The sequence below is a fragment of the Coloeus monedula genome, assembly GCF_965178545.1.
Source record: "Coloeus monedula genome assembly, chromosome: Z".
Lineage (NCBI taxonomy): Eukaryota > Metazoa > Chordata > Aves > Passeriformes > Corvidae > Coloeus > Coloeus monedula.
The window spans coordinates 48,904,653-48,919,519 of NC_138822.1; the positions used below are offsets into that span (position 1 = coordinate 48,904,653).

General features: G+C 36.4%; 1 protein-coding gene across 1 annotated transcript in view; it reads right to left on the reverse strand.

Moving 5' to 3' along the window:
• Nucleotides 1-14,595, reverse strand: part of SHC3 (SHC adaptor protein 3) — a gene marked incomplete at both ends in the record, with an annotated part of 51,582 nt that extends 36,987 nt beyond the window's left edge. Inside the window, one exon of the mRNA XM_082302194.1 lies at nucleotides 14,056-14,595. Within this exon, the coding sequence (XP_082158320.1) occupies nucleotides 14,056-14,595 (540 nt within the window). The remainder of the gene's footprint in view (nucleotides 1-14,055) is intronic.
• Nucleotides 14,596-14,867: the final 272 nt, after the last annotated feature.

Consider the following 14,867-nt stretch of genomic DNA (forward strand, 5'->3'; position numbering starts at 1 on the left):
TTACAACACTGAATAAAATTAGCTAGAATATCAACTGACTCTTATTCGTTAAATTGCTCGAACTTGCATTATTATAGCACACAGTTTCTGAGAAGGGTTATCTCAAGACTCATTTCCTAGAATATTTTAGAAATCTCCTGCAAATCTATGTTTTCTGAGAGTTTATAAAATGGTAGTGGAAGGTATCTTGTCTAAAGAGACCCTGGCACATGGAGCTTTCAAGTTAAAAATCATACTCTCAAACTGTCATCTATGAGTGCAAAATTAGACACTCCTTGTATCTTATTACAAATAAATTCCTTTTTTTACATCTACTTCTGCCTCAGTACTTAAAACATATTCATGTTCTGATGAAGGGAGTTACGCCATTTACTGTATTTTTAATTATCTCAGAGGGTGATTTGATTTTCTTGGAGATTAAATTCTTTAGCATCACTTGAGATAATCAGCTGAAATCATTTAACTTATGCCAATAAACAGCAATGATCAATGTTTCCCTGTTTTCTTTCCTTGTCATTTTGTTTTAGTCTATGATGCTTTCATAAATTAATTTTGCCAATTATTTATTTCATACAAAATGCTTTTATAATTAAATATGCTGTAAATGGCATGACTATTTAAAGGTATCCCTGTGGGGTTTTTTTGTTAAAGAAATTTCATTATTTCATCAACCTGTTAGTTTAGACCTCTCAATACTAAAACACTCTTGGATTGCACTTGTTCCTTCACTTACCTATATTTGCCACAAGTCTTTTAAAGCAAAGTAATTGTACAAGTTTGAGAACCAGGTCCAGCATTTTGGAAGCAAACTCTGGAAGGTATTTTGACAAGTACATGCAGGCGTGCAAATAAATACACAAAAACATGTGCACACAAGTCACTGTCAAAATAAACGGACAAATAAGTAGACAAAAACCCATAAACATACTTAGAAGACGTGCATTCAGACTCCTTTGAGTCATACTACCTCATCTGCATTAACAAAAGTAGAGACAAGATCAGACTGAAGGAAGGTCAGATGGAAAAATTACCCTGTACTTGTTTTTATGTATATCACAGAGACAGCTGAACACAACATAGTAAGGATTGCAGTTTCCTGACTGATCAATGCAAAGATGGCAACTGATTTTCTGGGATAAAAGATGTGAACACTTAATCACCACGGCATGTTTTCAAGTAACGAAATTACTATAAAAATTGACATTCAAAAGGTCCAAAGGCCAACTACAGGGACATATAACTCACCTACTGCTATGCTTCAATTATTCCCCAAGACCAACACTGCTGTCTAAAAATATCCATTTGAAGTACATCCTGACAAGGATCCACAGAAAGAAGACATACAACCAAGATAGCAAGGAAATAAATTATTCATTTATTTCAACAAATAAATACCCTGATTAAAAAGAAATGCTATCTTTTGCTTTAGGCATTCCATGAAACATTTAAAATATAGTTATAAAACAGTCTACTTCTAAAAAAAGCTCCTCTTCACCCAGCACTTAATGTATATTCTAACCAATCAGCTACTGTGCACTGTGAAATTTATGAGCTCCCGCTATCATCCTCCCTCTCACTGCTCAGGAACCAAATATATCGAGATGCAGCCCACCTTGAAGTAGGAGGATTTGGGACTACTAGTTCCAAGATTTCTCAGAAAACATTCTGCCTTCTGTTGACTTTCTAATATTTGAATGAGTTTCCAGCTTGTGTACATTGAAAGGTACTATGTCCCAAAGAAAAAGTCTTTCACATGAATGAATACCTTCCCATTCAGAGGTTTTAGATTCATAACTTGTACTTTTCATGCTAAACAGTACCTTGCAGGAAGCAGAGTGCCACATACAGGTGGGACTATGTAGCTCTCATTCCATGTGGTTCCAACATTCTTACTAGTTACAATTTTGACAGATTAGTGTAAGAGAAGGCTATATGTCCCAGATTTCTGGTTTGTCCCATATGTGAAGACTTCTTCTGTACTCCCTAAAGTACCTGTCTTCCTAATGACTTAGAAAATTCTTGTTCAGCAACTAAAACTTTTTACTGAAGCCTGTCTAAGAGAGGATATTGAGTTCTCCCAACACTTGTCAGAAACAGACATGAATGCTGGCTGGGTGCATTTGTGTACTTGGAGCCAAGAGGAAAAAAGAAAAAAAGAGAATAGTCATTGTCAGAGAAGCCTTTTGCTCCAGAAATATGAACAACCTTGTTCGGTGCTTCCTAAAAAGCTCTTCAAAATACCAAGTTACTGGAAGAAATTCTCCACTGTTGGACCAAGAAGCTAGCAGTAACAACTGCAAGAAATACATCTATAAAAACATAGCAAGACTTATTCTATTATTGCATCAGGATGTAGCTCCATACAACACTGAAGCAGTCCAGCCTACATACACGTCTAGCAGATGAGTGTCTGCCTTGTACACAGCATGAAGATCTACCCGTCAGCTACTCTCAAGCAAAATAAGAACTCCGAGTCTCTGAATCCGAACTACCAAAGTAGCATTAACTCATCAAAACTGCATGGTTACTCTTAGTAAATTAAGATTTACTGGTTTTAATCTGTGTAACCAGACAACCATCATCAGATCTGAGTGGTTCACTACTCTGCAGCTTGTACCTGCCCTGTACAAGTCATGTAGGAAATAACATGGTTGAATCACCAAACAGACGTACACTTGCATTGTTAGACAAAAATTAGCCTGTGCCTTCAAATATTGATGTATCCCAAGTATGCTCTAAGATTACACAGCTGCAGATAATAGCCTGGGGACTCAAAAATTAGATTGTGATTTCTGGAGTTCTGTGTGTTGTATGGAGATATAAGTTTTGAAAATAGATATATACCTTGTCATAAGCTGGGCAATTCACTGCAGTTTTCTCACCCATGGGCTTAGGCTGTGCTTTTACTTGTCATGTGCAAAAGAGAAAAAGTGAGCATCTTTTACTTGCCACATCTGGTTCTCTGCTTCTCATGTGTATCTCAAGTCATATGCCTTCATTTTCTTTTCTTTTTTCTTTTTCCTTTTTTTTTTTTTTTTCTTTTCTTTCTTTTTTCTTTTTTTGATGGGTGGGGGAATTTGCTTGTTTGGTTTTGTGGGTTTTATTGTTTTACATTTTATTCTCATTATCCAAAGTGCTAATCCAGAATTACATTATGCCATGGAAGTAAAGGAGTAGTTAGTTAGTACGAATTGACTAGTGCTAGTTAACTATGGCTGAGGACTCCCTTATTTAAAAATAAGAGCTTTTATTTCAGATTCTATTGCTACTACTGCAATATGCATTTATTTATGCATCAAAGTGACAGTTCCTTCTAATTTCAGGTATCACCATCAACAGCTAAAGGAGCTTGTGAAATGTGCACTGAGAGTTCCACAATGTTTCACAATACTTAAAAATTACTTTCAGGTTTGCTATCATATTAAGACTCAAATCCAGATGCACGCTAACAAGCAGGCCATAATATAAAAATAGCAACAGCCCAGAACTTGATTTCAAGATAGTAAGCTTGTCCACATGTAACTGTGGATACAGTCAGGATTTTTAATAACCATATTGATGTGTGAAAAGGAGAAGGGGAGGGGGAAAAAAAAAAACCCCAACACAAAAACAGCCTCAGCCAAAAGCAGCCCAAGGCATAGCCAGAGACTGCGAGATTGACAAGTATTTTATAAAATGAATTTTTCTCTTTAGCAAATTAATATGAAACTCAATCCTTCAATCCCTTTGATATCACGTCAGATGAAATTCCCAGCTTAACTGAATTTACAAAACCCACTTTCTAAACCACTGAAGTAGGGAAAAAAACACCCACAAAAAAATTTTTTTTAAAACTTTAAAAAAAATTTTAACCAAATTTTAAAAAATAATTTAAAAAAGAGAGACAAGCCTAAGAAGGGACTGCAATCAGAAAGCGTTCCCTTTAATAAAATAAATTAAATTAAAGAAAAATAGTAAGTGCCACAATGCTTTCTAGTTTTTTAATTGTGCTTTACATGAACATTTATTACCCTGAATACCTTACTAGCTTGACTGAGACATGCATCACAAAATTACTTAACTCTGCTAATCAGCAAGACATGGGTACAAAAAGAGAAGATAGCTTACCAAAACATACATTTCCTTCTTTACTTCATAGGGAGATCATAGTGTAGTTGTATGTATTTTATTTATATGATTTGATTGAATCAACACTTGAAACCTTTTAAATATAGAGGTACTGCATTCATACTGAAGCAAAGTACATGTAAAGGCCCCTTATCATATGCTAGTAATTAACCCAAGGATGTGGTTCAGCTACCCAACTAGGACATAATCTGGGAATTTGATCAATCTTTCTGGACTCAATGATTAGCAAGACCTGCATTCTAACGTGCAAAAACCTTTTTTCTTTGTTTTTGTGGGCTTTGTTCGTTTCTTTGGTTTTTGGGGCTTTGCTTCTTTGTTTTGTGGGGTTTTGCTTCTTTGTTTTCTTTTTTACTTTAAGAGCTTCCCATTGCTAAGAGGGTGTTGTCAAATGTCAGGGAAACCTTTTCCGGGCAGGTGGACAACCATTGTCCTACCATTATCACAGCAAACATTTCACCCAAACTCTGACAGCACAGAAGTCTGCGGGATACCCTCTCACTTCAGGTGTTGCTGAAAATGCAAAGTCTTTGATGGGCAGAAGAGGCAGCCGTTGAAAATGCTGGCTACCATCAGCTGAGCAGATAGCAGTGTTGTTAGAAGAAGGTCCTACATGCACAAAACCATTCAGATTTATGCTAGTTTACCTAGCCACTTCCAGTAGAAGAATGGAATGGAAAATTTGTTCTGTGACATTTCTAATGTAGCCTAAGTTATAATATTAGAAAAAGCTGTGGGCAGAACCAAGACTAGATATTCAGAGAGAAATAAATTTGTATAAGCAGTAGTCAGAGAGTTTTAAGTCAGATGCTAGAGATTTCAGTTTCTCTAAAAAGTTTGAATAGTTTGGAATATAAATGTATTTGTCTTTAAATTCTCTGCTTAACTATCACCTAACACCATATTAAAATATTAGCTAACATGGGTGTTACTCTCCCAGCCATGCCATAGCCTCCTGCCCTTCCCTCCCCTTGGGGCAAGACGCATCTTCAGACACATATGCAGGTCTCTGGGGGCACCTGATGACTGTGCTCTACCGGTACATGCCAACACCCTCAGTCTGTACCTCTGCCCTGTGCTTTCCTGCTATACGCAAAACAGCATACCTGGTTGTGGAAGCAGCAATCCTGCATGAAAGAAACACTGGCAGCCTTGTTCTGAATGAGGAAAAGGCCCTATATTTAGACACTGTCAGAATCCGGCACCAAAAATGTGTCATAAACATATGCTGCCATGAAAAACAGAAAGGCTCTCTTCCGTGCTTTCATTACTTTTGCAGTTGGTAATTTTTATACCAGTAATCATGTACAGAGCTTTACAGTGAATCAATATTTCCCCCAAAGGTTTTTTTCTCATTAAAGAATGCATGTTCCAATCAAGACAGAAAACTCTAAGTAAGGATTGATTGAGTGGAAACGGAACAGAAAATCTTCTTTGGGGTTCAACTACAGATAAGCCTCAACCGTTCAGTGTAAATTTATCATCACAAAATCCTCCCTGAGACAAGTAAACCAACAGAGCTTTCACACTAGAAGAAATGATGATGGATATGACAATCAATTGCATTCCTCTTGAAAACAGGTGGTTCACTTCTATAGCAGTGGATGAGAGAACACAGTTCTCCCAAGAATACCTCCAGCTCTGGCCAACACCTTCCTATTTCCTCTTGCACAATAACTGGTTTCTACAGCAAAAAAACAGGTTATATGTCTCAATATATTCAGATTAACAATTCTTAAGTGGCAAATAATAGCCAACACTTTCTATGAATTGTCTTACCCTATGAAAGCATACTGGCAGCATCTCACAATCAACTCAACAGTAAGGATTCAGAATCTCTTAAAAAAGGCAAATGAATCAGCTAGGAAAAGAAGAAGGTATTTTATCTTATCTTGAAAAGCAATTTAGTAAGTCAACTCTGAGGTCTCATTCTTGCTAGTGAGGGGAAAGACATAACCGAGAAACAAATTTTGTGTCTGACTATTTTCTAATCTCCATCTCAAATGGGGTTGAAAACAAAACATCTTCAAATAAAATACTTTTTTTCTTATTTCTTACTTGCAGGTGAGTGAAACAAGATTGCCAACATCATGCCAAAAAATATTTATGTAGTAGACATGTTAAACGAATGAGGCCTTCATAAGATTTCAGAAAAATCCCATATTGGTAGTTTTGCATGAACAATATTTCTTATGTTCTTATCTTACAGATAACTGTTCTTGCATGCAAAACCTCAGAAATGTTAGAATCAGAAGTTCACACACTGGACAGTGACTTATTCTATTATTTTAAATGTAAACACATTTGGTATTAAGCCCCAATTTTTTGTATGGGCCAAAAATTTCCTTTAAAAAAGCACTATATTTGAGGGAAAAAACCCACAAGTTTTAGTTCTATACTTTTTAGGTTTAATTTTAAAAATACATAATAACAGTGAATGCAATTATTGCAGTTTGAACCACTTAGATTATGCACTGCAGTAGCATAGATGAATTGCTTCATTTTCACAGCTGCATACTTTAATTCAGTGAACACTTTCCAGACTCTATTGCTGCTACCTTGAATATCCACTAAGATATACTTCCCTTTAAAGCACCATGCAGATTAGTTCCAGCAGCTTATGTTCTGCATCAGAATTCCTTTAACACAGACACAAAAAAGCTTCTGCAGCCAAAACAATATGCTTCAATAGTTGGAAATCATATTAGACATTTGAAACTGTAAATATGGACACTGTAAATATATCTAACTATTAAAGAACTTGTTCTTCCTCAGTCATTAGAGAGTAAGAGAGTCATTAGGAAGTAGAACTTCTTGATGACGAGTATCACTAAAGCACAGACTCAGAAGATGGACGATCTAACAGGTGCTTTTCCACTACGCCAAATACAAACCCATGTTAAGTATCTGAAATGCATATACTGCTCTGCTTTCTAAACTGTGCATTTGGAGGTGTGATGTAGGAAGGACCTGTCACTGTTAAAACTGAAAATCCAAAACATGCAGGGAGGGAGAGGGAGTACTTTTTTATATGAATGCCACACATACCTCTGGTCTTCATCACAAGAGTTCAGCAATTAAACCAGATCTTTTTTCTGAGTCTTTATCAATATTTAACTCTCCTATGCTGAAGCTATAGTTTCTTGTGTTCTTACTAAGAGTCCCCAAAAGATGACTTCCACTGTGCAGAACAAAGGGATAAGGGGAGAGATTTCCAAGGCTGGATTTAAATAATGAAAAATCTCTAGAAGGTATCCTTGTAGCATAAAGGCTATGAAGAAGCAGAGCAGCTCTGGGAGGCTGGGGGTACCACCAGGCCCTTAATGGCCCCAAGCAGGCTCACTTGAGACCCCTTTCTACTGCCACTCCCAAAACTTCCAAGGCCAGGGTCATCTCAGAATCGGCACCTGCAGCTTCCAGCCTTTGTCCAATACCAGGCAGCCCTGCCTTTCCATCTTTTCCATCTTTTCTTTCCTTGCCAGAAATAAATATATTGCAAGAGAGCATTCAGACAATGTTTCTAGTTACTTAGTGCTTGATGCTTACTTTTTCTACACAATTAATTTACAAAAAAAAAAGTTAGTAAAAGTGAGTAACATGGTAGCATCTGCATTCAACATGTGGTGACAAAACATGGGCCCTACAGTCGGTGACAAAAACAGTGTTTCTAAAACATTCCAATTCCTTGGGAAGTTACAGGTGATTCTAAAATGTCCTGTGGTTCATGAAAGCAACTCATCTATAAAAAAAGAGACAATACTGCTTCTTTTAATTACTTTATCACAGATAAACAGTGTCAAACGTCAGTCAGGAAGGATGTTGCTGCCCCACAAGACATGCTCTCTCTTGTGTAATTCCTAAATTAGTAAGAGCTAAAAACAGAAATAAAGGCATCTTAGTACAACAACATATCCAAAGGATGGAAATGGTGCTGAATAAGCTAAGACAACATCTTAAGATAAACCTCTCTCTTTTGATCTGGTCCTTGTTATTTAAGGTATGTGTTCAACTTATGTCTCTAATTTCAGGATTTATTCTCAGGTAAAAAAAAAGATAAAAATACTTGTATCAGTAAATCCAATGTGATGATGCTGTACCAAAAAAACAACCTAGATAGCTTTTTCTGTCTACATCACATTATTTTCTTTGTGTCACTCTACACCCTGCCTACTTTTATTTTTTATGGTTCTGGTTGCCATTTCTGTCTAATTTCAAATCTGTTTTTTTCAATCTTTAAACTTTTAGCTGTGACTTGGATTGTCTGATTCAGCCTTTTGAGACTGAAATCTTACCTGGCCCTATGAAAATTTGTTTGAAAAACCTAGGGTAATATCTAGCTTATTAAACAAACATTCTAGATTATCCTTACTGAATTGCACCTAGTCCCTCCAGAAAACAAGGGATTACTGGAAATTGTGCTTGCACTGAGTCCCATCATTATTCCTATCACAACACAAATGGACAGGCTCTGCCTCAGATCTGACCTGACTGCAGCTGACAAAGGTCGAGCTGCATTACATTTTGTCATAAATATATAGGATCAAATGAAATTAATATTGCATGACTATGCAGAATTGCAGAGAAGCAATACTGAACCCCTCCCTCTACGAAATTTATTTCATCGCATGGGGCAGTAAATCACCTTGAAAGAGCATTAGCAGCTGGGAAGGCTGGTTGTCTCTGACACTATACCAAAGCAGATCTGAGCTTTTTCTCATTGTAAACAAGAAAATTTAATATTGATACTTTGTGCATTCATTTGAACTTTCAGCTATAAATGAAGCCAGGCTGGAGCACAAGTATAGCTATTGTGTTAGTGGAGACAAGATTTCTCTTCGGCTAGGGGAGAAAGAAGCACCCCACCACTGGGACGACGGAGAGCCTTGTCTCCAGCAGCACAGAAGGGCATGGGTTTTCGTGAAGATCTTGATTCATCTGTGTGTTTTCTTTATGATTGTAGTGGCAAATATTTACATTGGGCACATGATATTCTTACTGTAAACACTGTTGGAAGGCGAGTAAAAAAATCAACAATCCAATTCCCAAGGAAAAACAGAACAGGAATTCTGCCTGAATGCAATTTTACCTCCTACACTGACCAGCTAAATTCATTTAGGGATTTTAAAATTGTAGGACATACATAACTAGCAGGATAAATAACTAGCAAGAGTATAATTTTTGCTTTAAACAAAAATACTCCGTGCAAACACTCCAAATGTACTGGAGAACAGACATTCATGTTGACAGCTGAATCCTTCAACTCTGAAATCAATACATGCTTTGCTTTGTACAGAACGTGTGCAAATGTACAGTAATAGTACTTGATTCATGTAATTAGAATAATATTATAATTAAAGACTCTATGGTATGATTTCTGCTCGTAGAATCTGATCTAGTTTCTCTGAGAAATGTTCTCTTCCTGTTATTGGGCTGTACAACAGACCCACAGCAGTGCAGGTCCATGAAGATCAAAAGAAAGGTTTTCAACTGAGCAACAGGCAGCAATATAATTCTTTCATAGTCCAAATAACAGTAAAGGAAAATGGAAAGGATACTAACTGATCTCTCAGGAACATGGCACAATAGGAGGGGTTATTTACTTAACCAATGCTGTCTTTGTCACTTACTTCTCTCTCCCCTAATCTGCATGCATGCAGCTTTAAAATTCACAGTGATAAGCCAGTTTCATTAGTTTTTGTTAACACTGTTTGGGTACCCGGGTTGAGGGTAGCAGACTCTGAAGTAAAAACTCAGTATTCTATCCTATTATTACCATATGACTGAAAGACACAACACATTTTGTAAACATGTAAACCTCATTACAAACAGGATGCTTTGGGACTATGTTTTTTTGTTATTAGAATTACATGCACTAAATCCTACTGAGTATGTTTTTAGTCAGGCCATGCCAAACAACCAGTGATTAACCAACAGCACTACCTTAATTTGACTGACAAAAGCTTAATTCAAATCTGATTAAAAGAAAGCCAAACAAATTTGCACAAGTTTTTTCTACAAAGAAGATAAATGTAGCCAAAAAGAGATATGAAAAAGTCTTGCTGTGAAGTTCTTTTCTTTAGTGAGAGTAAATCAATTCTGGTTAAAACAGAAAGGGAAAAAAAAAAAGAGAGAAGTATTTTTTCAAAGAGTCCTGAAGTCTTCTAGAGGAAGGCAACATATGATGCAGTTCCCACTTTGTTAGCTCCATTTCAGGCTGTGCTTTGCAGTTTGGGTTAGCCACTGAAGAGACAGAGCCATTCAGTTCATCCCTAAGCACACACTTAACTTCCAGAGTACAAAGGTAGCCTCAATTATTTCAATGAGAATGCTCTCGTAAACAGTGTCATGCAGGAATGTTTGCAGAACTGAAGCCTTTACTTGGTGATGTGTTTGAACAGCTTCACAATGATGTCTGTTTTCCACATCAGACATAAACTGCTGTTATTCCCTCCCAAGGAATGAAAGTGTTAAAAATGTTCAAGAAATAATTGCAGTTAGGATTGTATTCTTGAAATATTTTGCTATAATATTAATAATTTCCTGTCCTTTTAATTGAAATATTATTTGCCTAACTTGCAGTGATTCTTTTGGATGAAACAGTTCTTCCTTCCTCTCTCTCAGATACTATATTTCTATCTGGTTTTTAAAACTAGATTTACCCAGGTCTGTTCTATACTACTGTGTTGGCTTTAAATCTTACAGGCTTTTTCAGACACACTTCATGATAGGTATATAAAATTAGACAGTATTTTTTGTTTCTTTAGTTTTCAACTTCACTTTAAACTCATTGACACTTGTTAAAAATCCAGCCATGAGTTACCTGAAGACAGAAATGCATTTGCTTCTCGACTGTTGTGCTCTTATTCAAATGAAACAAACTCCAAAATGTCTATAGCATTACCCAATTATACTCATCAGTAGATATTCATCACCAGAAACAACAGATTACAATGAAACATTTAACTGTTGTTACATTACTCTGGGTTTTTACACTTTTTTTATTCTATGTATTTGTTTTTCTGACAACATGAACATGTATAATCTCTCCCTGTAGTAATCAGTCCCACTATAGGGAAAGCGCTGAGCTCTTTAAGGACTTCCATCACAGCAAACTTTTTTTTTTCATTAATTCATTATTTGTTAAACTGTCCAGCAGTAGCATTAAGTAAGATATCTGCACCTGACCACCTTATGTCCCCAATATGATTATGATCATTGTCTAATTTGTTACTAAAATGTTTTTTGGGGTAGTTTTCTGAAAATTTTTATGTTATAATATATAAAAATGCAACATGAAATCCACTGGGAGGAAAAAATGCAGAAAGTGCCAGCACTTCTACGGTTGAAAACAATTACATTGCAGCAGACCATGGAGATCAGAATATAGCTACAGTTTACCATAATCCTACACCTTTTTAAGCATAGAGTTACACTGCCTATTTTAAAAATGAGTAATATGTGAAAATGTGGGAACAGCAGTGAAGTTTCAGATTTTTCATACATTGCACGTAGGAATTCTGTGTCTCTTACTTCAGAAGATTCCAATGTGAGTTATCAAACTGCCCAGTAGTTACAATTAACCCTGTCCCATGACTAATTTTCTGTCTTAAATGTGGATTAATGAGAAAATTGTAACCCAGTGCACATTTGCACAAAAAAAAAAAAAAAAGATAAAAGCTTTGCTGGTTAACAACAAATCTAATTTTTGTCTCCTTTAACAAATGGCATATGGAATTTTCTGCAAGGCATATGGTACTAATTAAACATGGTATGAGTCCCCCAAACAGTCAGTATAGCCATGAGGTACCCAAAGAATGTTTCCCCTCAGTATACATTATCTGTGTATTGATTTGATAGTCTGAATGGATAAAAGTCCTGGTTGCAAACAATGTTTAAGGATTTGGGAACTGCACTTCTATTCTTATCCATATGAATGCTGCAGTTGCCAAGGAAAACTGAGATACAAAATAAGCAAGCAAACTGGGAATTAATCAAGACCAGTTTATTTTCATTCATTCATTAACCACTTATTTGGGTATTTATTTTCAACCTTTGTTTTTACATTTAGAGTACTGTTCTGCAACTCTTATGCCAGAAACCACAAAGTTAAATTAATCCTCCTATTTTTTTAACAGAAACAGTAACCTAGATTCCATACATTTTAATGACTAATAAACTATTAACAAACACCTAAAAGTAAGTTGTTTAATTGATTTGGAAAATTCTGATATATACAGTGCACTTTCATGTACTCAACATCAATTGCACTAATTAAATATTTGTTCTACTATCTCTGTTAGATATGGGTAAATGACTTTAAATGCTAATCCACTTCTATATAACTTTAATTCTCTTTTCAATTCAAAGATACCACCTTCCTCTAGCATATAGTAGGCCAACTACTGAAAAGATTAAGAAATTGAATACTGTGTTTGTTCTGATTCATAGTGATCACTTCAGGTAAAACAAACAGCAGCAGTGTATTCTCACAGTAATTTTTGGGCTTATAATATCCTAACAAAAATAAAAAGTAAAATGGTTGAATCCCCTGAGCTAATGTGAAAATGGTAAATGACCTTGTGTTAACCAGAGTATTTCTGTGCAAAAGAACATCAGAGTCTCAACACCACTATGTCTAGCATCAGTGGGTTATTTTTATCAAGACACTTCTTGAAGAGTAACAGAGCAGCAGTTTGTGGCTTGAAAGGTGGCACTGACTCCTTTGTAGTTCAAGTAAATTTCAGAGTAGTAAAAAAGACAGTACAGTACAATTTCAACAGAGCTCTGAATTGACCAACTTACTCAATCTACCACCACCTGTTAAATCTATTATCACCACTAACACAAAGAAATGAAAACTGCTTCCTAGTCCCCCAACAGTTAAATATGCACTCTGCTTTTGATAATGAGACTTGAGAAAAAGCAGTGAGAGTTAAGTAACAAGGGTGTCACTCAGTCTTAAAGCATCCTGAAATAAAGTCACCTGTGACTCTTACACCAAAAATAAGATAACACTAAAAATAGACCTGTAATATTAATAGCCTGCTGCAAAACAGTTTAACACTTAAGATCCAAAAGCCTCTTGGCAAAGGAAACATGGCAACTGGAGAATGAATTCTGGACAATAATGTTATTTTTACACTTTCTGGATACTATGCTGAATGGTGTAACCAGACTCTCACCTAACTGCAGAAACATTGCACATACACTTATCTTGAAGGCTCTACTTTAACAGGTGGTTTCAAAATATTTTCAAAGCATATGGAAACATTAAGTTTACCCTGTAAACTTAAGACCCTCTGCTCTTGACATGCTGTATCAATGAACTGAAAAGAGCAATAACATTTAAGGTGGCTGAATCCTCATTATGTAAAACAAGCTGCATTTTCCTGCTCTACCCATAACATCATTTCTAATTGTGAAACACAATAAGAACTGTGCTTTCTGCCTTACGGCTGTAAGATTTCAAATATCATTTCACTTTAAAAAAACACTTGCCCTTAGAGGTTTTTCAAACTGAAAAATTCATGCAAGATTAACAGTTCTCCTCACATCAAGAAGTCTTTTTTTCCTCCTGTATATTGCACCAGACATATTGAAAGCCTACGTATCCAAGATATATACAGTATGTTAGGTAACACTGAAAACCTAAATTCAGAAGAAGGCTAAAAAACCCAAACCAAATCAGCTTTTAGCTTAGGAAAAAGATTTTTACACAGCTGTAGAACATTATTTGCAGTTTTGCTTTAATGTTACAAATTAACACAGCTTCCCAACCCTGCCTTCCTGCATTTACATTTCATGTATTATGCACCAAAAAAAAAAAAAAAAAATTCAAATAGAGATCCTTTCAGCCTGACTATCCTGTCAGCAAAACCAGCAGAGAATTTTTCATTGATAAAAGCAGAGAATGGAAGAAAACAGACCAACCTTCACAATGTACGTCACACCAGGTCCCAGGATCTTCTCACTCGAGTGCAGCCATCCTCGAGAGGATTTATTGGCAAAACTGCTAGTTTGATTCCAATCTTCACTTGCCAGGTGCATTTCCTCTGACCGTGCTTTTTTCCCCATACTCATCTTGCTCACGTCCTGCTGAGAACACGAAGTGGCAGAGACAAGGTTACATGTGTTGTCTGAAGCCCCTGCTGCTGAACTAGAAGCACTCGAGCTTCCCTGCAATTTGGAGACAGCAAGCTCCTTTACTGCAGAGGAGAGGTTTTTGATACCCAAAAGGCTCCCCGTGCTAGAGAGTTTCAAGTGGGACACTTTATGGATGAGGGTACACAGGGTGCTGGGTCCATCTTCTTGGTCCTTGCGGAGAACCTCTGGTGAGACCAGGTACGAAGGTGAAGTTGAAGTTGTAGCAACTGCTGAGACCTTGCTGTTCATGGGCAAATTGTGAATAAGATCATCAACAGATGTCACAGAATCATTTCTGAAGCGGTTATACTTGGTACGTTGAAGCATGCCCTTCTATCTGCTTTCCTGCATATGTTCTGGCAAGTCTGATGCCAATGCAGGAGATGCCTGTACTAACATAGCAGGCAATTCATAACGACACGGATGGATAACAAGAGTTTAGGGTAAAAAAGAAAAGAGTATAAGGAAAAGCAAAAAAAAAATGTATATTTTTAAGAAATTTCTTTTGGTTCCCTGTTAAGGTTGGGTGAAGTAACAGTTTTCTGTGACTGAGATCCCAGTCCTGCTTAGAGCTGCCAACTCGCTCTCAGCAAAAGCAT